Genomic DNA, 22,744 nt, shown 5'->3' with positions numbered 1-22,744 from the left:
AGGACAAAAGCTTCATGACATTGGAGTTGGCAGTGATTTCTTTGGTATGATACCAAAGGCACAGGTAACAAAAGAAAAAATAGACAAATTGGACTTGATAAAATCAAAAAATTTTGTGCATTAAAAGACACTATCTACAGCTGGTCCAGTGGCATCGTGGTTAAGTGCTCACGCTCTGCTTCAGTGGCCTGGGGTTTGCAGGTTCAGATCCTGGGCACGGACCTACGCACTGCTTGTCAAGCCACGCTGTGGCGGCGTCCCACATATAAAGTAGAGAAGGATGGGCATGAATGTTAGCCCAGGGCCAATCTTCCTCAGCACAAAGAGGAGGATTGGCTACAGATGTTAGCTCAGGGCTAATCTTCCTCACCAAAAAAAAAAAAAAGACACTATCCATAGAGTAAAAAGGCAACCCACAGAATGAGAGAAACTATTTGTAAATCATGTATCTGATAAAAGATTAATATCGAGAATATATAGACAACTTCTAAAACTCAACAACAAAAAAACAAACAACCCAATTAATGGACAAAAGACTTGAATAAACATTTTTCCAAAGAATATTCTAAACAGTCTTCGAAAGAAGATTATAAATGGCCAATAAGCACAAGAAAAGACACTCAACATCACTAATTATTATGGAAATGCAAATCAAACTACAATGAGATGTCACCTCACACACCTCACCCATTAGGATGGCTACTGTCAACAAAACAAAAAAGAGCAAGTGTTGGCGAGAATGTGGAGAAATTTGGAACCCTTATCACTGTTGGTGGGAATACAAAATGGTACAGCCATTGTAGAAAACAGTATGGCATTTCCTCAAAAAATTAAAAATAGAATTACCATATGATCCAGCAATTCCACTTCTTTGGTATACACAGAAGAATTGAAAGCAGAGTCTTGAGATATTTGTACACCCATGTTCATAGCAGCATTATTCACATCTCAGATGTGGAAGCAGCTCAACTGTCCATTGATGGATGAATGGATAAGCAAAATGTGATATACATACAATGGATTATTACTCAGCCTAAAAAGGAAGGAAATTCTGCAATATGCTACAACGTGGGTGAACCTTGAGGACATTGTGCTAAGTGAAATAAGCCAGTCACAAAAGACAAATACTGTATGATTCCATTTATATGAGGTACTTAGAGTAATCAAAATCATAGAGACAGAAAGTAGATGGTGGGTGCCAGGGGCTGGGGGAAGGGAGAATGGGGAGTTAATGTTTAATGGGGACAGAGTTTCAGTTTTACAGGGTGAAAAGATTTATGGGAATGGATGATGGTGATAATTGCACAGCAAAGTGAATGTATTTAGTACCAGTGAACTGTATGCCAAAAATGGTTAAGATGGTAAATTTTATGTTATGTATTTTGCCTCAGTAAAAAATAAAATAAAAAGTAACCTACCAAGGCTGGCCCTGTGGCTTAGCAGTTAAGTGCGCACGCTCCGCTGCTGGCGGCCTGGGTTTGGATCCCGGGTGCGCACCTACGCACAGCTTCTCCGGCCATGCTGAGGCTGTGTCCCACATACAGCAACTAGAAGGATGTGCAGCTATGACATACAACTATCTACTGGGGCCTCGGGGAGAAAAAGGGGAAAAAAAGGAGGAGGATTGGTAATAGATGTTAGCTCAGGGCCAGTCTTCCTCAGCAAAAAGAGGAGGATTGGCATAGATGTTAGCTCAGGGTTGATCTTCCTCACAAAAAAAAAAAAAAAAAAAAACCCTACCAAAAGAAAAGGAAAGAAGGAAATAATACAGGGAGATCCCATGTACCCTTTACCCAATTTGCCAATTGTAACATCTTGCAGATCTGCAGCCCAGTCTCACAACCAGGATGCTGACACTGAGACAGTCCAGACACAGGGCATCCATCACCCCCAGAGCCTCCTGACACCCTTTTATAGCCACACCCATCTCCATCTGTCCCAGCCCTACCCCCAGACCTAAGCCCTGGCAACCAATGATCTGTTCTCCATCTTTATAATTTTGTCATTTCAAGAATGTTGTATAAATGAGATCACACAATATACAGTCTTTTAAGATTGGCTTTTTCCACTCAGCATAATTCTCTGGAGATTCATCAGTTGCTGTATCAACAGTTTATTCCCAGTGATGTCTCATGGTAGGGATGTGCCACAGTTTGTTTAACCATTGACCTGTTGAAGGACATCTGGGTTATTTCCAGTTTCCAGCTGTTACAAATAATGTTTCTATAAACATTCATGTACAGGTTTTTGCATTAACATAAATTTCTATTTCTCTTGGATAAATGCCCAGAATGCAATTGCTGGATTGTGTGGTAGTTTCATATTTAGTTTTTACAGAAATTGCCAACCTGTTTTCCAGGGTGGCCGTACCATTTTACATTCCCACCAGCAGTTTCTCCACATGCTTGCCAGCATTTGATGCCTCTGTTTTTCACATTAGCCACTGATAGGAGTGGAATGATATCTCATTATGGTTTTAATTTTCATTTTCCTAATGGATAATTATGTTGAGCATTTTTTATTTGCTTATTTGCTATCTATATATCCTTTTTGGTGAAATGTCTCTTCATGTCTTCTGCCCATTTTCTAATTGGATTTTTTTTTCTGTTGATTTTTGAGAACATTAAAATATATATATATATATTTCTAGATACTAGTTCTTTATTGGATATGTGGTTTGCCAATACTTTCTCCTAGTCTGTAGATTGTCTTTTCATATTCTTAACAGGATTTTTTATGGAGCAAATGCTTTTAATTCTGATGAACTCCAGTTTCTCAGTTTTACCTTTTATGAATCATGATTTTGGTGTCAAGTCTAAGCACCCATGGCCTAGCCCTAGATCCTGAACATTTTCTCCTACGTATTTTTCTAAAAGTTTTATTGTTTGCATTTTACATTTAAATCTGTGATCCATTTGAGTTAATTATTTTACAAGACATGAGACTTAGGTTGATGTTCTCCCCACCCCCACCTCCCACCCTGGCCCTTTGTAAAAAATCAGTTGGGCATATTTGTGTGGATCTCTTTCTGAGTTCTCTTCTATTTCATTGACCTGGGTGTCTCTCCCTCTGCCAATACCCTACAGTCTTTAGTTCTGCAGGTATATAATGAATCTTGAAATTGGGTAAACTGATTCCTCCCATTGTCTTCTTCTTTTTTAAAATTGTTTTTGTTATTCTAATTCCTTTGCCTTTTCTTATACATTTTAGGATAATCTATACCTGCCAAAAATTTTGCTGAGATTTTGATAGAAATTGTATTAAACATGTATATCAGTTTAAGGAGAAGCAACATCTTTACTATGTTAAGTGTTCCAACCCATTAATATGGGGTATCTCTCTATTTAGATCTTCCTTGCTTCTTTCATCAGCCTTTCCCAGTTTTCAGGATACAAGTCTAGTACGTGTTTTATTAAATTTACACCAAATTATTTCATTTGCTTATGAGTGATGGCAATTGGTATTTCATTTTTAATTTCATTTTCCATATGTCATTGCTAGTATATAGAAATACAATTAATTTTGTATGTTTACCTTTATCCAGCCACCTTGCTGAACTCATTAGTTTTAGGAGTTTTTTGTAGATCCTTTGAATTTTCTATGTAAACAATCATGTATAAATAGGGACAATTTTATATCTTCTTTTCTGATCTGTATACCTTTTATTTCTTTTTCTTGCCTTGTTGCACTAACTAGAACTTCCAGCACTATGTTGAATAAGAGCAGTGATAGCAGACTCTGCTTGTTCCCGATCTTAAGGAGAAAGCATTCAGTGTTTCACCATTAGGTATAATGTTAGGTGTAGAAAGTTCTCTATTCCAGTTTTTCTGAAAGTTTTTATGTTGAATGAGTGTTGAATTTTGTCAAATGCTTTTTCTGTATTGATTGATATGATCATGTGGTTTTTGTTCTTTAGCCAATGGTGATTACATTGATGACTTTCAAATATTGGACCAGTCTTGCATCCCTGGAATAAACCTCACTTAGCCACAGTGTATACATTTGTATATATGTCTATGTATGTGTGTGTGTGTGTGTGTGTGTGTGTGTGTGTATATATATATATATATATAGCTGAATTTTCCTTGCTAATTATTTTAAGAATTTTTGTGTCTGTATTCATGAGGGATATTGGTCTGTAGTTTTTGTTTTTTTTTTTTATTTCTTTGGCTTTGGTATTAAGGTAATACTAGATTCATAAAATTAATTGGGAAGTCTTCCTTCTATTTTCTGGAAGAGATAGTGCAGAATTGGTGTTAACTCTTTTTTAAGCGTTTACTAGAATTCTCTGATGATCTGTCTAGGCCTGAATATTTCTTTTTTTGGGAGGTTTTAAATTATGGATTCAATTTCCTTAATAGTTACAGAGTTATTCAAATTATATATTTCATATCGAGTGAGCTGTGGTAGTTTGGGATTTTTGAGGAATTGGTACATTTAATCTGTCTTGTCAAATTCAAGAGTGTAGAGTTAGCCATCGTATTCCCCTCTTGTCTTTTTGATGTTCGCAGGGTCTGTATTGATATCCTCTGTTCCGTTCCTGGTAATTTGTGTATTCTCTCTTGCTAGAAGTTTTTCAATTTTATTGATCTTTTCAAAGAATCAGCTCTTTGTTTTGTTGATTTTTCTGTTTTAAATCTCACTGTTTGCTCTTATCTTTATATAAGTTGTTGATATAAGACATTTTCTTTTTTCTAATGTAAGCATTTAGTACTATAAATACCCTCTCAACACTGCTTTAGCTGTACACAAATTTTGATGTTTTATTTTCATTTTTGTTCGTAACTATGAATGTCTATTTCCTTTAAGACTTTCTCTTTGACCTATAGATTATTTAGAAATGTGTTGTATAGTTTCCATGTGTTTAGAGATGTTCCTTTTGTTTTTCCATTATTTATTTCTAATTGTGTTCCATTATGGTTAGAGAACACACTCTGTATGACTACAATTCTCTTAAGTTTGTTGAAGTTTGTCTTGTGGCTCAGAATATCTTCTGTCTTGGTATGTGTGCTGTGGGCACTTGAAAAGAATGTGTATTATGCTGTTGTTGCGTGGAATGTTCTCTAAGATTAGAGAACTTTGGGTTCTAAGATTAGTTCCTTTGGGTTGAATGGTGTTGTTGAGTTCTTCTGTATTGCTGACTTTCTGGCTAGTTTTTCTATCAGTTTTTGAGAGAGGGATGTTGAAGTCTCCAACTATAATTGTGAATTTCTCTATTTCTAGTTTTAGTTCTGGTAGTTTTTGGTTCCCATATTTGGCAGCTTGGCTATTTGGTGAATACACATTTAGAATGACTATGTCTTCTTGGTGGGTTGACCCTTTTATCGTTATATTCGTCTCTCTCTGTCTCTAGTAATTTTCTTTGGTCTGAAATATGCTTTATCTAATAATAATATAGCCACTGCTTCTTTCTTTGATTAATGTTTGCATAATATATCTTTTTCCATTCTTTTACTTTCAACCTGCCTATATTGTTATACTAGAAGTGAGTTTCTTGTAGACAGCATATAGTTGGGTCATGTTTTTTTAATTCACTTTACCAATCTTGGTCTTTTAATTGACATCTTTATACCGTTTGCATTGATTATAATTATTGATATGTTAGGGCCTAAATCTGCTATATTATTTTTTGTTTTCTATACTGTTTCTTGTTTCTCTGTTTTCTTTTTCTGACTTTCTATGGGGTACTTGAACTTTTTTTAGAATTCATTTTTGTTTAGTGTTTTTGAGTGTGTATCTCTTTGTATAGATTTTTTAGTGATTTGTCTAAGTATTGTATTAATATACATAACTTATCACAGTCTACTTGTGTCACTATTGTACCAGTTTGAGTGAAGCATAGAAACTTTACCTCCATTTATTTCCCTTTACCCTCCTCCATTTATAATGTAATTTTCTTAAATATTTCCTCTACTCATATTTTGAACCGTATTAGACAGTGTTATAATTTTTGCTTCAATCAACATAATGCAGAAAACTGAAAATGAACAGGAATATCTATTGTATTGACCCTTAGTTTTGCTTATCATGTTCCTTCTTCATTCTTGCTGTTCCAGGATTCCTTCTTTTATTGTTTTCTTTCTGTTTAGAGAAGCCTCTGTAACCAGTCTTTCAGGGCGTATCTGGTGGTGGCAGATTCTCTTACTTTTCCTTCATCTGAGAATGTCTTGATATCCCTTTCATCCCTTAAGGATACTTTCTCTGGACACAGGATTCTGGGTTGACAGTTCTTTTTTAGCACTTGAAAAATGTTGTGCCACTTCCTTCTGACCTCCATGGTTTCTGATGAGAAACCCACTGTCATTTTAATTGTTTTTCCCCTATAAGTAAGGTGTTATTCCTCTCTAGCTGCTTTTGAGATTTTTTCTTTGTCTTTAGTCTTTAGAATTTTGATTGTGATCTGTGTCTTGGTGTGGATTTATCCTGTTTGGAATTCATTCAGCTTCTTGAATCTCTAGGGTTATGTTTCTTGCTAATTTGGGGGAATTTTTCAGCCAGTATTTCTTTGAATACTTTTTCGGTCCTGCCCTTTTCCCCTCTTCTTCTCTGACTGATGATACGAACATTAGATCGTTTGTTATGATCAAACACACGTCCTCGAAGCGCTGCTTTCCTCCCTCTGTTCTCCTTGTTCAGACTGGCTGATTTCTGTTGTTCTGTCTTCCAGTTCACTGATTCTTTCCTCTGTCCCATCCATTCTGTTCTTGAGCCCGTTCACTGACTTTTTCCTGTTGGTTATTGTATTTTTGAATACATTAAATTTTCGTTGGTTCTTCTTTATATCTTTTATTTCTTTGGTGAAACTTTCTCTGTGCTGAGGTGTTCTATTTTTTTATTTGTTTCAAGCGTTTTCATAATTGCTCATTGAAGCAATTTTACAGTGGCTGCTTTAAAATCTTTGGTTTTTCTAACATTTCTGCCATCTCAGTTTTGGCATCTAAAGATTGTCTTTTTTTATTCTGTTTGGGATCTTCCTGGTTCTTGGTATGATGAGTGATTTTCCTTTGGAACCTAGACATTTCCATGTTATAAGACTCTGGGTCTTATTTAAACCTTCTGTTTTTGTGGGCTTTCTCTGACACTTCCTGGCAGAGGGTCTTGAGTGCATGGCAGCAGTGGAAGCCTAGGATTCCCACTCTTTGCTGTCATGGGTGGTGGTGGAGCTGTAGTTTTTTTGTGTGTTGTTTGTCTAGAGTAGAGCAGTTGTCTGAAAGTTGCCTATTTTGCCAGGCAGCCCCCTTCTTGCTCTCTTGGATGGGAAGAGCAGCCTGTTCTTGGGGGCTTTTGGTCTGCGTCTGCTGGCATTCCAGGTTGCCAGCTTCTTCAGCTCCAAGTCTGGGGTTCATGAGGCAAAAAGAAAACCCAGGGTTTTCCACAAGGGTTGGCCACTGTGTTGTCCCTAAGTGCAGAGGTCCCCAGCCAGGCCGCCGCCTTCTCTCCACCTTTGAGAGTCTTCTTGTGTGTGTTTATACGTAACGTCCAGGCACATCCGTTGTACTTTGTAGGAGGAATAGGGAGATGAGTTCATCTTCTGGGAAGCCAAACTTCATGTCTCACCTGGTTTTAACTGACCTTTGCTTTTCTGTGCAATGCTCTTCTCTTTGGTACAGGAAACATATCTGCAGCTGTCTTTTAGGCTGGTCTTTTAATCTTCCTGTTATTAACTGTTTGACCACTGCCTTCACACACCTCCAGAGCATCCTTGCCCTCTGACAGTGATACGAAGCCCAGATGCACTGATGTTTTAATTTGGGGTCTCACCTACGTGACCAAAGGCCTTGAAGGCAGGGTCTGTATCCCATACATTTCTCCCCCAGCATCTGATGAAGTGTTTGGAAAATTTCAGCAGTTCAGTAAATATTTATTGAATGAACATGTGAAGGAATGAAATAGTTGACTCTCTAAGCCACCTTTGGAAAATAGGAGAATACCTGGGGAAACATTTATGAATGTGGAAAATCAACCAGTTTAGGCACCTAGATGATTGTCCTAATTTTGGAGAATTTGTGTATAATGGCAAAACATGCAGAAGAGGCCCTCTGGGGTAATGGGTTCCTGGCAGAGCTGTAGTAACTCATCTTGCAAAGGAGTGCTGGAGAGAGACCGCTGTCCAGACCGCTGGAGGTCTGTGTTGCTCTGCGGAGTGCAGCTGTGGGCGAGGCCACACGTCCATTTCCCACTTGACGTTCAGATTCTTGTCTCAGAAGATGATCATGTGATTGACAGAGAATATGGCATTTGGAGTATTTGACTTTGAGAAGAGGAATGGCACACATCAACTGGAATCTTGATGTTAGGGTATAAAGGATGTGCGCAGTCATCAGCCCTCGGTGACCCCAGGCCCTCTCCCCCCAGTGGCTCCTCCACCATCTTCTTGGTGGGTCTGGGTGCGAGAAGGCAGAAAGCAAAAGGAGGGAGTTGTCCTCTGGAGAAGACTGAGGTGAAGAAGGAGATTCCAGTTGAAACTGTGAGAAAGTTTGGCTAGAAGGCCCGGCGTGTATTTGGGGGGAGGCCCTGAGCCCATGCGAGGACTGAGAACCCACACAGATCATCATGTCAAGAGCAGGGTCCCGTGCCAATGGAGGGGAAGCCCATCTCTGTCATGGATGTGTCGCTAATTCAGTCAGCTCCGAGTGCAGGAAGACTAACTTAGTGTGAGGTCCCTGCCATCACAGAGAACCGGGTCTGGGTGGAGATGTAATTAGGTTAGCTGCGTTCTCAGAGGTGCCGTCATGTTAATGAGCCATGGGATACCAGGTAGAGAATCTTTACATGGAGACTCAGCCATGGCTTACGTGGGCGAGTCTGCAGGGCCAGGCTGGTGGAGGTCACCTGGGCCTGTGCCCTGTGGTCGTGCCATCTGCATGCATGGGGCCTGGGGATGCCATCCTGCCCTGCAGCTGCCTGAGGTGAAGGGGGCCGATATTGAGGTCGTGGAGGTGAAGGGAGGTGTCATCGGGGTCATGGAGGTGAAGGGAGGTGATGTCAGGGTCGTGGAGGTGAAGGGAGGTGATGTCGGGGTCGTGGAGGTGAAGGGAGGCGATGTTGGGGTCGTGGAGGTGAAGGGAGGCGATGTCGGGGTCGTGGAGGTGAAGGGAGGTGTCATCAGGGTCGTGGAGGTGAAGGGAGGCGATGTCGGGGTCGTGTAGGTGAAGGGAGGTGTCATCAGGGTCGTGGAGGTGAAAGGAGGCGATGTCGGGATCGTGGAGGTGAAGGGAGGTGTCATCGGGGTCACGGAGGTGAAGGGAGGCGATGTCGGGGTCGAGGAGGTGAAGGGAGGTGTCAGGGTCGTGGAGGTGAAGGGAGGTGATGTCGGGGTCCTGGAGGTGAAGGGAGGTGATGTCAGGGTTGTGGAGGTGATGGGAGGTGTCATCGGGGTCATGGAGGTGAAGGGAGGCGATGTCGGGGTCGTGGAGGTGAAGGGAGGTGATGTTGGGGTCGTGGAGGTGAAGGGAGGCGATGTCGGGGCCGTGGAGGTGAAGGGAGGTGTCATCAGGGTCGTGGAGGTGAAGGGAGGTGTCATCAGGGTCGTGGAGGTGAAGGGAGGCGATGTCGGGGCCGTGGAGGTGAAGGGAGCCATTTTCTGGGTCGAGGAGGGTCACAGGTTTTCCATTCAGAGCAGGCTGTCCATTACCTACTCCTGGAAGTTGAGCGTGCCTGAGTCAGTGTGGGAAGGTGACTCTGTTCTCGCTCTGTGTATGTTTAACAGATCAGCGTCCCTTTTTCTCAGGGGCGAGCACAGACTGAATATGTGTTGGAGGGAGGGTAAGTGCAGGGGGAGTGGATTACAGTTTTATTTCCTATAAAAATTTATTCATCTTCAAAGAAGCTTGTGTAAGGAAACTTGAAAAGGGTTTTCATCTAGTAATGGATTAAATTTTAAATGTGCATAAACAAAACAATCCTGTTTCTCTTATGGGCAGGAGACAGCGGTTTTGCCATTTGCTTCTCTTAACTGAGCTCACGTAACTCACGTACACCCCAGGGCCTTTGGCATGTTCTTCTGCCTGGAGCACTCTGGCTACTCTTCCCCTGGATCACCCAGGTCTCTGCTCCATCCCGCCTTCTTGATCTAAAGCCAGGCCTGCCACTGTCCAAAGTCATTCTCTCTTTGGTTGTCACTTTATCTTCCTGCCCCAGGGCAGTGACCTTCCTTCTCCTGCTCTGTGCCACATCCCCAGCACCCAGAACAGCTTGGCAGTCAGGTCGGTGAATCTGACTCAGTGATCCTGAAAATGAGAATCTGAGTGTCCCTGTGCAGGTTGATGAATGAGTTTGATGGGGCGTGTGTGCTTCCTGGTGTATAGTCTCCAGTGTAAAATCACATATTTAAGATGCGTGCACACAGGCCAGCATTTACAGACGCAGAAAAAGCAGGAGATTGATGGGAAGTAACAGAAGCCTGAAAAATGAAAGCATGACGTTTTTCTCTGAGGACCAACTAGTGCCGGCGACCGGCGCCATGGGAGATGAAATGCCACCTCAGATCTGCTCTGGGACACTTGGCCCCAACTCCGCGTCAGAAAGACTACCGTTAGGATGTTCAAGATGGGCGGGGACTCTGAATTCCTGTTTTGCTCAACGCCTCATCCACCTTCTCACAGGGCTCCGCTGGAGAGTCCTGCCTCACCAGACTTGTTTAAAGGGCGAGTGTACACACATGTATGTACACACCCACATGTACACACGCATACATGCACACACTCGTGCACACATGCACACACGTGCGTACACACGCACACATTTTATGCTTTGGAGCAACTGTCAGACATATTTTTGAATGATTTCCCTTTAAAAGAATATGCAGTGATTGTTGCTTCTGAACCAGTAATAAAAAGTGACGAGGCGTTTGCAATGACTTCACCAATTAACGCAGCAAGCTCTGAAAGACGGATTCTGCGAGAATACCTGCTGCCTCCTTCCTCCATGTTTTCCTGGATTTGAAGACTGTTCCCTAACAGGTAATTAGCGGGGGCCCGGGGGTGGGTGAGAGAGACGAGAGGAGGCCGACGTGTGAGAACCGCGGTGGGAATCGTTACCACAGGTGGGGAGGGACCTACGGGGAAGCCTCTGGAAATGCTGGAGCATCGAGGCACAGACATTCAGAAGAGCGCCCAGCCTATGTGGCACACGTCACAGCTGTCGTGCAGCGGGGAAGCTGAGATGCAGGCCACCCACTGGGAAGTGGTGGGCAGAAGCTGGACCACCCCTTGGGGCAGCAGCTCGGGGCCGCCCAGGCCACGCAGCCAGTCCCAGCCGGGACACTTGGAGTTTTCATGCCTTGACAGCCGCGTCTGGGAGGCATCTCGCCTGGTCTAGCTCTGGCCTTGCCTTGAACCCAGACAAGCAGCTGGGCGTCTCAGCTATGGAAGTGGAGCAGCGTCTCCCAGGGGCCTCCTTTGCATCAGCCCCCACATGTCTTCTTGATGCCCTTCTCAACACACACTAGGCCCCGTAATTGTGCGAGTGGAGGATGCCATACATGGCGTCTGTGGTTGAGTGTATGTGTGTGCACACACTCATGCATGGGTACACACCACACACATACATACCACACACACGCACACACTACACACAACACGTGTATACACCACATGCATTCATGTGTACACAACACACACATGTACACGTACACACAACACACACATGTACACGTACACACCACACACACGTGCACACACTACACACAATGTGTGTATGCACCACACACATGCACGTGTACACACCACACACGTGCACATGCACCCACTACAGCACACACACACGCACACCACACGTGCACACACTACACACAAACCATGCATGTACACACCACACATGCGCATGTACACACTACAGGCGTACACACATGTACACACTACACACACGCACAAACTACACACAAACCACACGTGTATGCACCACACACATGCACGTGTACACACTACATACACACGTACACACACTACACACAAACCACATGTGTACACACCACACACATGCATGTGTACACACTACATGCACACACACACACAGTCTAGCCGGCCAGCCCAACATAAGAGGAGAACTGGAATAATTAGAGTTTAACAAAACCCCCTTAAAAAGAGGAAAAAGCCCTGCTGTCTTTAAAAAATAACTTGATTGAGATATAACTCACTCATTGAAAGTGTACAATTCTGTGGATTTTAGTACATTCTCGGAGTTGTACAGCCACCACCACAGTCTAATTTTAGAACGTTTCCATCACTGCAAAGAGAAATCTCGTGCCCTTGAGTGCAGGCTTGCCTGGGGGATCCTGCGGGTGCGGTTCCAGACCTCCACAGTAAAGCCAGTGCTACGATAAAGGGAAGATCACCATAACGTGAGTCACACGAGGTTTCTGGTTCCCCAGCTCATGTAAAAGTTATGTTTACACCATCTTTAGTCTATTAAGTGTACAACAGCATTATGTCTCAAAAGACAATGTGCATACCTTAATTAAAAAATACTTTATTGCTAAAAAATGTGAACCATCATCTGAGCCTTCAGCAAGTCATACTCTTTCTACTGGTGTAGGGTCTTATAGAAAACGCAGTATCTGCTAAGTCCAATAAAGCGAGGTGCCTGTAATCGCTCCCGGTTCTCCCAGCCTCCCCACACAGCCCTAGGCAACTACTGATCTACTTTCTGTCTCTATGAGTTTGTCTGTTCTGGACACGTCATATAAATGGAATTATACAATATATGGCCTTTTGTGTTGGGCTTCTTTCACTTTTCATAATGTTCCCAAGGTTCGTCCAGTGTTCATTGTATCAGTTTCATTGATGGATCATTCTGTGAACACGGCACGTTTTGTGCCTCCCTTCTTCAGCTGATGGGCGCTTGGGTTATTCAGCATCTGTTTGGCTGTTGTGGATAACACTGCTGTGGACATTCGTGTACAAGTGTCTGTGGGCCTGTGTTTTCCTTTCTCTTGGGATGTGCCTAGGCGTGGAGTTGCTGGGTCACATGGGTCATGTGTTTAATCGCTTGAGGACCTGCCGAATGTTTCCCACAGTGGCTGCGCATTCTCTGTTCCCACCAGCAGCAGATGGGGGTTCTGACCGTTCCACACCCTCACTAACACTGGTCATCGTCTCACTTTTGATTAAGGCTATCCTTAGTGGGATCTCATTGTGGATTTGATTTGCGTTTTCCTGATGATAATGATGTTGAGCATCTTTTTATGTGATATTGGACATTCTTTGGAGAAAGGTCTATTCAGATCCTTTGCCCATTTTTAAATTTGGTTGTTTGTCTTTTTATTATTGAGTTGTAGAGTTCTTTACATATTCTGAACACTAGAACCTTAGTGGGTGTATGATTTGCAAATATTTTCTCCTATTCTTTGGGTTGTCTTTTCACTTTCTTGATGTTTTCCTTTGCAGCACAAAAGATTTTAATTTTGATGAAATCCAATGTATCTTTTTTTTTACTGCTTATGTTTTTGGTGTCACACCCAAGGTCACCTGCTCCTTTGGGATGTGTCTTGGGTGGATTTTGAATTATGGGAGACCTTTTTTTTTTTTTTGCTGAGGAAGACTTGCCCTGAGCTAAGATCCGTTGCCAATCCCTCTCTTTTTTTTTGCTTGAGGAAGATTAGCCCTGAGCTAACATCTGTGCCGGTCTTCCTCTATTTTTGCATGTGGGACACCCCCACAGCATGGCTGGTGAATAGAGTACGTCTGCGCCCAGGATCTGAACCCAGCTGCCGAAACAGAGCACGTGGACCTTTAATCACTCTGCCACGGGGCTGGGCCCTGGGAGAGCTTTAGATGGGTGGAAAGGAGGGGGAGCTATGGCCCTGGCTGGGAGGTGCAAATGGGGAGTGGGTTGGGTAGGCCAAGGAGGTTGACGTGCCTGAGCTGTGGGCTCCGGGGGAAGTGGGTGCAGGCATAGGAGTTTGTCTCTCATCTCTTGGGCATTGGCCAGGGAGAGGCTTTCTGGACTGCTGGACAGGGCAAAGGTGAGGCGAGGGGTGTTTTAGGAATAGTGATCTGGCAGCCCAGTCAGGGAGGAAAGGTGTGGAGGTAATGGGAGCCCAGATTAAAATAGTGGGGGGGGGGCAGACAAGAGGCAGCAGCTGGAGTTGGGGACGGACTGATAGATGGACCCACAGGCGGGCATGTGGAGGGACCTAGAAAAAGGAATCCAGCTCCCAGACCACCAGCCTGAGCCAGGAGAACGCAGCCTGAGGCCTGGGAGGTGACAGTCTCCCCTCCCACCCAAACTGGCTTCTGCAAGGTGTCTGTGCTCTGGGCTCTGGGGGTGGGCTTCCTGCTCTGTCTCAACCTGGGCTGGTTGAATTTCCTCTGCCCAAGGAGGCCGGGCCTTCTTTGGGGTGGGACGCCCACCCCCAGAACCAGGCCAGACCCAGCCATTCGGGTCGTAGTGTTAGTTAGGACACCCCGGGCATGTTCCACAGTGATAGGTGTGCCTCTGGGACTCCTCCCTCCCTCCCTCTTCCTCCTTCCCCCTCCCTCCCCCTCCCTCCCCCTCCCTCCATTCCTCCCTCCCTCCTCCTCCCTCCATTCCTCCCTCCCCTCCCTCCTCCCTCCATTCCTCCCTCCCTCCCTCCATTCCTCCCTCCCCTCCCTCCTCCCTCCATTCCTCCCTCCCTCCCCTCCTCTCCTCTCCTCCTTCTCTCCCTCCTTCTCTCCCTCCCTGCCTCCCTCCCTCCTCTCCCTCCCTCCCTGTCTTCCCTCCCTGCCTCCGTCCCTCTCTCCTTCTCTCCCTCCTTCTTCTTCCCTTCTCACCTCTTCCTTCCCCCTTCTTCCTCCTTCCCTCCCTCCCTCTCTCCCTCCCTCTCTCCCTGCCTTCCTCCTCCTCCCTCCCCCCCTTCCCTCCCTCTCCTTCCCTCCCTCTTTTCCTCCCTCCCTCCCTCTGATAGTTGTTGAGGGTGAAGGATGACACAGCAGCCCGTGTTGGGGAACAACAGGAATTCACAGCTGTTGAGCATCCTGGGCAGCATGCAGAGTGAAAGCCTGGGCTTGGGCAGACATCTGCAGGGCACCACGGGCTCTCAGGTGACCAGAAGGTGTGGACAAGGGAGGCTGGAGACTCCCGGTAGGCCGGAGCTTGCACCTCCAGCGCGTCCCTGCTCCCTGCAGAGGGCATTCCCTGATGAACACAGCACTTAGTGGTGTCGGTGGTATTCATTTCCTGCGCGCCCCGGGAACAGCTTGATTAATATTTGACTGGCTGCTGTGCCCCTGCCCTGCCCAGAGCCCTCTACACACGCGCCTGGTCGTGGGGCCTCGGCGAGGCTGTCAGATTCCTGTCCCTGTGCGATAGCCGACTGAAGGGCCGAGGCCAGGTGAGGCGTCTGGGCTGCTAAAAATGTTCCTGTGTGTCAGGCAGAGCCCAGCTCTGAGCGATGACCTCACATCTCCGCTTGCCAGGGTGAAGGGTGCACCTGTGCGTTCAGGGCCCAGAGGGGCACTGACTGGGCACCAGGCAGGCGGCCCTGGAACAGGTGACAGAGGTCCTGGGTCAGGGATCCATCTGTGCTTCTGCCGTCCCCACCCCACCCCTTCCCATGTGAGGCACTTAGTGGGTGCCCTTGGGCGAGTCAACCTCTCTGTGCCTCAGTTTCCTCCCCCATAACAGAGGAGCCACACGGCCACCTCATGGGTGTTCAAGGGCGGGGGACCGGCATCGGCAATGCTCAGCATGCATGTTGCCTTTCCTGACGCGTGCATGTATGATGGTGCAGGGCAGGCTGCTTTTCACCTGGGGACCATCACATTCCGTTCTCCTTGTCAAGCTTTGCAGCAGAGCCTGAGCAAGCCAGGTCCAGAGCCGCACCTGTTCAGACCTGGCTCAGGTCACAGCATGTCACATTTATGGCCCCTGGCTGTCCTCTCTGCAGCTGCCTGGCCCGCCATCTGACCCCGGCTGCAGCCGCTTGGCTCTGAGGGGAGCTGAGAGCCCAGCGCATGGTTCTATTTTTGTTGGTATGTGCAGCCGTGAGCTCAGTGGCTGTGGAATTCCCATCAGGGTGACTGTTCTACATGCTTCTGGGTCCACCCACTCGGATAGAAGAGCAAACTCCCACCTGCCCCCTCCCACGTGGCCTCTGAGGTGGGCTCTGAGGGGCCTGGGTCTGCCCTGTGGCTGGAGTAGCCCCCACCCTCCACTGGGCAGGAGCAGAGCTGCCCGGCTCTCCCAGAGCCTGCACGTGTGTCACCCAGTGTGTGAACCCAACTTTGGGAAAGGAGTTATGAGCCAGACATCGTATGGAGATCTAAAAAGAAATAAACGCAGGTGTGTCTTTGTGTTGACAGTTTCTAGAACATCAGTCTTCTCCCTGGCAATTGGGACCTCCCATAAATTGAGCAGTCCTGTTAATACCTGTATGTGCAGAGGTGCACACAGCTGCAGACTGTGGAGTGAGTGTAGCTGAGCGTCTGGGTCGTTAAGGGCAAGTGCATTCCATAGAGGAAACTTCTGTAATAACTGGTCCCAGTGCGGGTGTTGTGCTCTCATCTCTCACTCTCATTTCAGTGTGGAAGAAGCAGAAGATGTGGAGGGCGTGCTATCCATGCTCCTCCTGGGGGGTCTGACACTGTAACTTTGGGATCAGTCCAGAAAGACCATTTCTTGCTTTTTTGCCTGGGCTTTGTGCATGGAAGAAAGGAGGTGACAGAGGGTCTGGGAGTGGGGGAGCAAGACAGGGACACTGGGAGGTGACAGTGGGGAGGCGTCTTGTAGGAAGGCTCTGTGGGCATCTCCGTGTGCTCAGCACAGGGCTCTGCTGGAGGCAGATCCAGCCATGGGATGTGCACAGGACACCAGGGAGACTAAAGCCCTGGCTCTGCAACCAGAGGACAAGGGAAGGAGGGTCCCTGAGAACAGAGGGTCAGGGGGATTGAAGAGAGGGTGAGTCTTGGGAAAGATATCCCATAAAGCTGTATACGAACTCCTGGGCTCCCCCCAAGCTATGTGTGCATGGAACTGGCCTAAACTACATCCCCAAGGCTTTGAGGACTGAACTTGCGGCAGACCACCAACCAAGTCCAAGACTGGCCACTGGGTGCTGCCCGTGTAGGGAAGATCTGGATGGCGCTGCCCAGAATTAGACAATGTCCAGGATGTAAACCAGAATCACTCAGTGTGTGAAGAGTCAGGAAAATCTCAACAACTCTCAAGGGAAAACACAACCAACAGACAACAAAGACAACCAAAAGACAATCAACCAAGGTGACACAGATATGGGAATTATCAAAGATTTTAAAGTCACTGGTATAACTATGCTCTGAAGAGCAGGAGCAAACACTCTTGAAATGAATGGAAGGACAGAACATTTCAGCAGAGAAATAGAAGCTATAAAAAAGAGAAAAATTTTAGAAAATCTTAAATTTAAAAATACAGTTAGCTAAATAAAAAACACACTTCATGAGTTCAGTAGGAGAGTGGATATGACAGAGGAGTCAGTGAACTTGAAGATAGATCAATAAAAATTCTCCACTCTGAACAACAGAGAAAACATTGGCGAGGGGGGAGGGGACAAAAGAATAGACTCGGGATAGTACCAAAAAGTCTAACATTTGTGTCATCTGAGTTCAGAAGAGAATGTGGAGCAGAAAAAAATAGTCAAAGAAATAATGGCTGAAAACTTCTCAAATTTGATACAAGATAAACTTACAGATTTAAGAAGTTCAGCAAATCCCAAACGTGTGTCACATCACAGTCAAACTGCTGGAAACTAAAGTCAAATAAGTGTGGAAAGCAGTCAGAGAGAAAGGACTTGGGGAAGAAAGCTCAAGTTACCGTGGATCTCTGGTCAGAAGCCAGGGAGATCAGAAGGAAGGGGCACACTTTTCAGGTGCAGCAGGAAGAGAACTGTCACTCCAGAATTCTGTATTCAGCAAAAATATCCTTCAGAAATAAAGGTGAAATAGAGACCTTCTCAGATGAAGGGAAACCAAGAGGATCCATGGCCGGCAGAGTTGAGGGACTTCAGCTCTTCTCAGTAATTGATAGAAAAAGTAGACTGAAAATCAACAAAGATATAGAAAAACTGACCCCCCACCCCCCAACTGGGTCCTACTAACCTTCACAGACCACCACCCAGAACACACGCTCTTCTCAAGTGCTCATGAACAGTCACCAAAACAAACCATGCCCTGGGTCATAAAACCTTAACAAACTTAAGAGAACTGAAATCATCTGTGACTGTAGTATAATTAAGCCAGAAATTAATAACAGAAAGATATCTTGAAAATCCCCAAAGACTTGGAAGCTAAACAACACACTTCTAAATAATCTGTGGGTCAAAGAGAATAGAAAATATTCTGAACTGAACAAAAATAAAACACTATATCAAAATTTGTGGGATCATTAAAGCTGTGCTTAGAGGTAAGTTATAGTATTAAATGTTTATGTTAGAAAAGAAGAAAGGTCTCAAATCTAAGTTTTCATCTTAAGAAACTAGAAAATGAAATGCAAAGTAAACCCAAAGCAAGCAGAAGGAAGGAAATAATAAAGATGGAAGAAAGAAATGAAATTGAAAACAAGACAAACAACATTAACAAAAAAAAGTAGAAAAAGTCAACTAAACCCAAAGCTGGTTCTTCGAAAAAAATCATTAAAATTGGTAAGCCTGTATTCAGACTGACAAAGAGAAAGAGAACACGAATTACCACTATCAGGAGTGGAAGAGAAGATATTCTGTAGACCCCACAGACATTAGAAGGAAATGCTGTGAACGACTCTGCCCATAACCACGACAGTTTCTTGAAAGCCACAAACTACCAGGACTGACCCAAGAAGAAATAGATAGCCTGAATATCTATTAAATAGATCATCATATCTATTAAAGAAATTGAATTCATACTTTAAAATCTTCCAAGAAAGATCTTTTTCAAGGGAAGCCAGAAATCTGGATTTTTTTTTTTTTTTTTACACAGAATTAGTCATCAGCTAATTCAAAACAAAAATTTTGAAACACTGTGTGACCTGACACCACAAGCCAACAAAGATGCCCCTCTGGGCTGGTCTGGTTGTGGGGAGCCTGTCCGCAGATATACAGCTCTTCCAGCCTCCCATTGTTTTCCCAGGCAGTGATCCCGGAGAAACCTCCATCTGGGTGAAGGTCAGGAGAGCTCTCCGCTTCCCGTCCGGGTTCTGCGTGGTCAGTGTGATGCTTCATTGGGCAGAGGAGGGGACGTTGAACAATGTCTGGGCACCTGCCACGTCCTCATGCTGGGGGTCCAGGAGACGGGGCGGCCGACCTGGGGCTCAGAGGTGGTCGGAGCCCTGCCTCTGGGGTGGAGCTCCCCGCGGGAGCTCAGGGTGCCCCGCCGTGCCCTCGGCCTACAGATGGCTCCTCGGCCCGATGTTTGCAGTTCTTATCTGCGTCCTGTCCACTCGGGAGTCCTCACCCTCCCACAGACTCGTGGTCTGGTTCAATTAGCCGTCAGAGGTTCAGCCTGTGGAGGGAAACTGTCTGACTGGAACGTTTTATGCAGGAGAACAGAGCAGTGCTTATGCTCCAGGGTGGTAGACGCCGCCTGCAGATAAGGGTGTGCCTTGTTCCGTTTATTCTCCGAGGTTCCCTGTGACCACAGGGACTAACCTGAGACGTCTGTGGGGAGGGTTTGAGCCGATTACCAGAAATGGAGTCGCCCACAGGTCATCTGAGTGAGGGACCCGGCAGGAACTCCCGGGAGCAGCCCGCCTCTCTCTGCTTTGCCCGGCGGCCTCCGGTTTTGTTCTCAGCACCCCTGCGTGTGGGCTGGGGGCTCCCCGGGTCTGGGGTTAGGGAGCTCGGGGTGAGAGGGGCCGGCTTGTCCAGCAGCACATGGGACACAGCCAGGCCAGGGTGTCACGATCTGGGATGATGGCCCTGCAGCTCCCTGTGGCCCAGGGCTGCTCTCCTGAAGTTCTGGGGCGGCTGCTACCCTGCTGGGTGGGGCCCCCTGGGGCACGGTGTGAGGAGGTGGCTCTGAGGCCACCACGAGTCTCCCGAGGGGCACACACCGGAGGCGCCGGCAGCCAGGAAGGTGGGAACATTTGTGAGGCCGTGTGGGCCCTGACCCCGAGCCGGCCCCTTCCTGCCCTGCACAGCCGAGGCTCCTGTGGCCGCGCAGGACAGGAGGGATGGGAGGACAGACAAGGGCCCCGGTGTCCCCTGACTCCCTGGTGTGTCCCCTACCGCCTGTGTCCCCTGACCCGTGTGTGTCCCCTGACCCGTGTGTGTCCCCTGACCCCTGTGTGTCCCCCTCCCCCTGTGCGTGTCCCCCGACCTCTGTGCATGTCCCCCGACCTCTGTGCTTGTCCCCCTCCCCCCACATTGTGCCCCCACCGCTGGTCTGCACGCTGACCCCTGGTTTGTGTCTCTGCAGCATCAAGATGGTGCTCATGTGGACGAGTGGCGACACCTTCAAGACGGCGTACTTCCTGCTGAACGGCGCGCCCCTGCAGTTCTCCGTGTGCGGCCTGCTGCAGGTGCTTGTGGACCTGGCCATCCTGGCGCAGGCCTACGCCTTCGCCCGCCACCCGGCAAAGCCGGCCCCCCACGCAGCGCACCCCGCCAGTGCCAAGGCCCTCTGAGGCGGCTGGGGAGGATGAGGACGTGTGACCACTGGCCACAGGCACCGCCCCAGCCACCTGTCCTCCTGCGTGGGGCAGGTGGGCACCGTGGCCCCCTGAGATGGCATCCGGGCCGTCAGGGTCTCAATCAGCCTCCATGGGCTCTCAGGGTGGCGGGTGGGGGCCCAGGTGCCAATGTTTGTGCTCACTCACCCCGAGGAAGAGTGTGAGCCGGTTTTACACCCGAGGGCTGCAATTCGGCTGTTTTCAAGGTGATGGAAGGCAAGTCTCTCAGAACACACCTGGTGGATGCTCAAAGACCCAGGAAAAGGCGGGCTTAGGGCCGCTGCAGGACAGAGGGCGTCGGGGAACCTTCTCAGCCCTGCGGATCAGCTCAGCCCACAGTGGGCCCGGACATGGGCTAGGGGGCTGAGGGGCCTACAGCAGCCGGGGCCCGGCTGAGCCTCCAGACGGGTGGGACTGGGGAGGAAGGATGAGAAACGGCAGCAGGAGAACCGGGGTCCCGGCATGCAGAGCCTGCAGTCTCAGAACGGCCTGCGAATGGACGCCTTAGTGATAGCGTGTGGTGGGGGGGCCTCAGGGCAGGGTTGGGCCTGGGCACAGAGAGCATGGCTGGGGTTTTATATGCGCCTGGTACACATGGAGGGGAAGCTGTAGGGACGCACATTACGTGTACTCTCATTTATCTGGCCAGAGTTGGCCTTTCGGGGCCTGGGACTCAGCCCTCAGCGTGGCAGTGCGGCCCAGGGACCTGGTTGCTGGGCTTGCCTCCTCCTGGGAGGGGCTGGTGTGGACCACTCTGTGGGGAGGGGGCAAGCCTGTGTCCACAGCTGGGGACTGGCCAGAGCAAGCTCAGGGGTGTTGGAACCAGAGCCTGGAGCTCTCCATGAGTCCTAGGGGTGTGTGTGGGGAGTGTGGTGTGGGGTGTGTGTGTGTGGGCTCCTGGGAAGGCCGAGGCCCAGGGCGGGGCTGGGCAGATGCACCTGGCCACCCGAAGAGGCTGCCCTGCCTTTGGGAATTGCACACAGCAGCAGCACACAGCCCTGGATGTCCATCTTCCAGGACGAGGACGGCCCGCAGGTCACGGAGGACACCTGAGGCAGGCGTCCCTATGGCGGGCAGGGTGTCCCCACCCTCTGAGCTTGGCCTGGCATGACCTTCCAGGGTGGTGGGCCATGGCCTGGCACGGGCGTCCCTGCCTGCCGTCCTCCCGTCTGTGCGGTTCTCCATGTCCTGCCTCTGGCTGTGGGGGGCCGCTGGCCTGACAGTGGTCTCCGTGTTTGTCCCTCCCTCTCAGTTTTACACGAGCATCTTAGCATCTCAGCCGTGCTCAGCAGCCCTGTGCCAGCCCCCAGATCCCAAAGGCTGAGTGTTCTAGATGCTTCCGTGTGGCTCCCACAGGCAGCGTTTTCCCTCCTGCTGGGTGGAGGGGTGGCTCTCTGCAGTGTCCACGCTGTCTGCGGCCAGTGCCAAAGCTCTCGTGGCGTCTGCTGTGGCTGGTGGAAATGTTCAAAGCCGTTTCCTCCTCCTGAGGTTTCCTCAAAAGCTCCTGAACATTTGAGTGAGGATCCTGCTAGTTCTTTGGCCTGTAAGATGCTTTGAAAATGTTTATTTTTAAAAAACGAAAGGAGATGTCTGTAGCAGTAATTGCCTCCAAATTAAAATGTCACCGATTGCCGTGGTGACTGAATGTGCCCACGTGTGGGAGAACTCGAGGTTCTGTTGGTGTGGTGACTTTAAATCAATAAACCGCTCACGGATCCCATGTGGCTTGGTGAATGGAGTCAGAGCGGGGCCCAGATCAGAGTGAGGAATTGGTCCCCTGTCCTCACGTCACCTCGGGGGTCCCCAGGGAAGCTGGCTCCAGGCACTGGCCTGCGCCCAGACACGGCCACGTCCCCTTGGCTGGGCTGGCGCCACCTCCCCGGGTACAGCTCTGGCCCCTGTGAGACCTGGGCTGTTCGCTCAGGCTCCCCCGGAACAGACCAGTCCCCAGGACAGTGACCAGCAGGGCCAGGCCAGTGGGGGCCGGCGCCTACCCCCGGAGCCGGGGCTCCATCTCGGCGCCTTGGTCTCTGCCGGGTCACACCATTCCCCCCACCACGGAATGCCTCAAAAGGATGGGAAGTATCTTGTTTAAAGGCCAAGAGAAGTGTTTCAAGGAAAACTGGGAGCACACGGGATGCTTGCG

The 22,744-nt window shown here is 48.0% G+C and overlaps 1 protein-coding gene across 4 annotated transcripts in view; it reads left to right on the top strand.

The window, feature by feature from the left end:
• SLC66A2 (solute carrier family 66 member 2) overlaps window positions 1-22,318 on the top strand; it is a 74,123-nt gene extending 51,805 nt beyond the window's left edge. For all 4 annotated transcript variants that reach the window (XM_087439383.1, XM_087439382.1, XM_087439384.1 and 1 more), the window contains one exon: window positions 20,346-22,318. In XM_087439383.1, coding sequence (XP_087295509.1) covers window positions 20,346-20,553 — 208 coding nt within the window. In that variant the 3' untranslated portion in view covers window positions 20,554-22,318. The remainder of the gene's footprint in view (window positions 1-20,345) is intronic.
• Window positions 22,319-22,744: the final 426 nt, after the last annotated feature.

The sequence above is a fragment of the Ceratotherium simum genome, chromosome 14 (genome assembly GCF_057802395.1).
Source record: "Ceratotherium simum simum isolate JZ-2026a chromosome 14, ASM5780239v1, whole genome shotgun sequence".
Lineage (NCBI taxonomy): Eukaryota > Metazoa > Chordata > Mammalia > Perissodactyla > Rhinocerotidae > Ceratotherium > Ceratotherium simum.
This window is presented reverse-complemented; position numbering and strand designations above follow the sequence as displayed.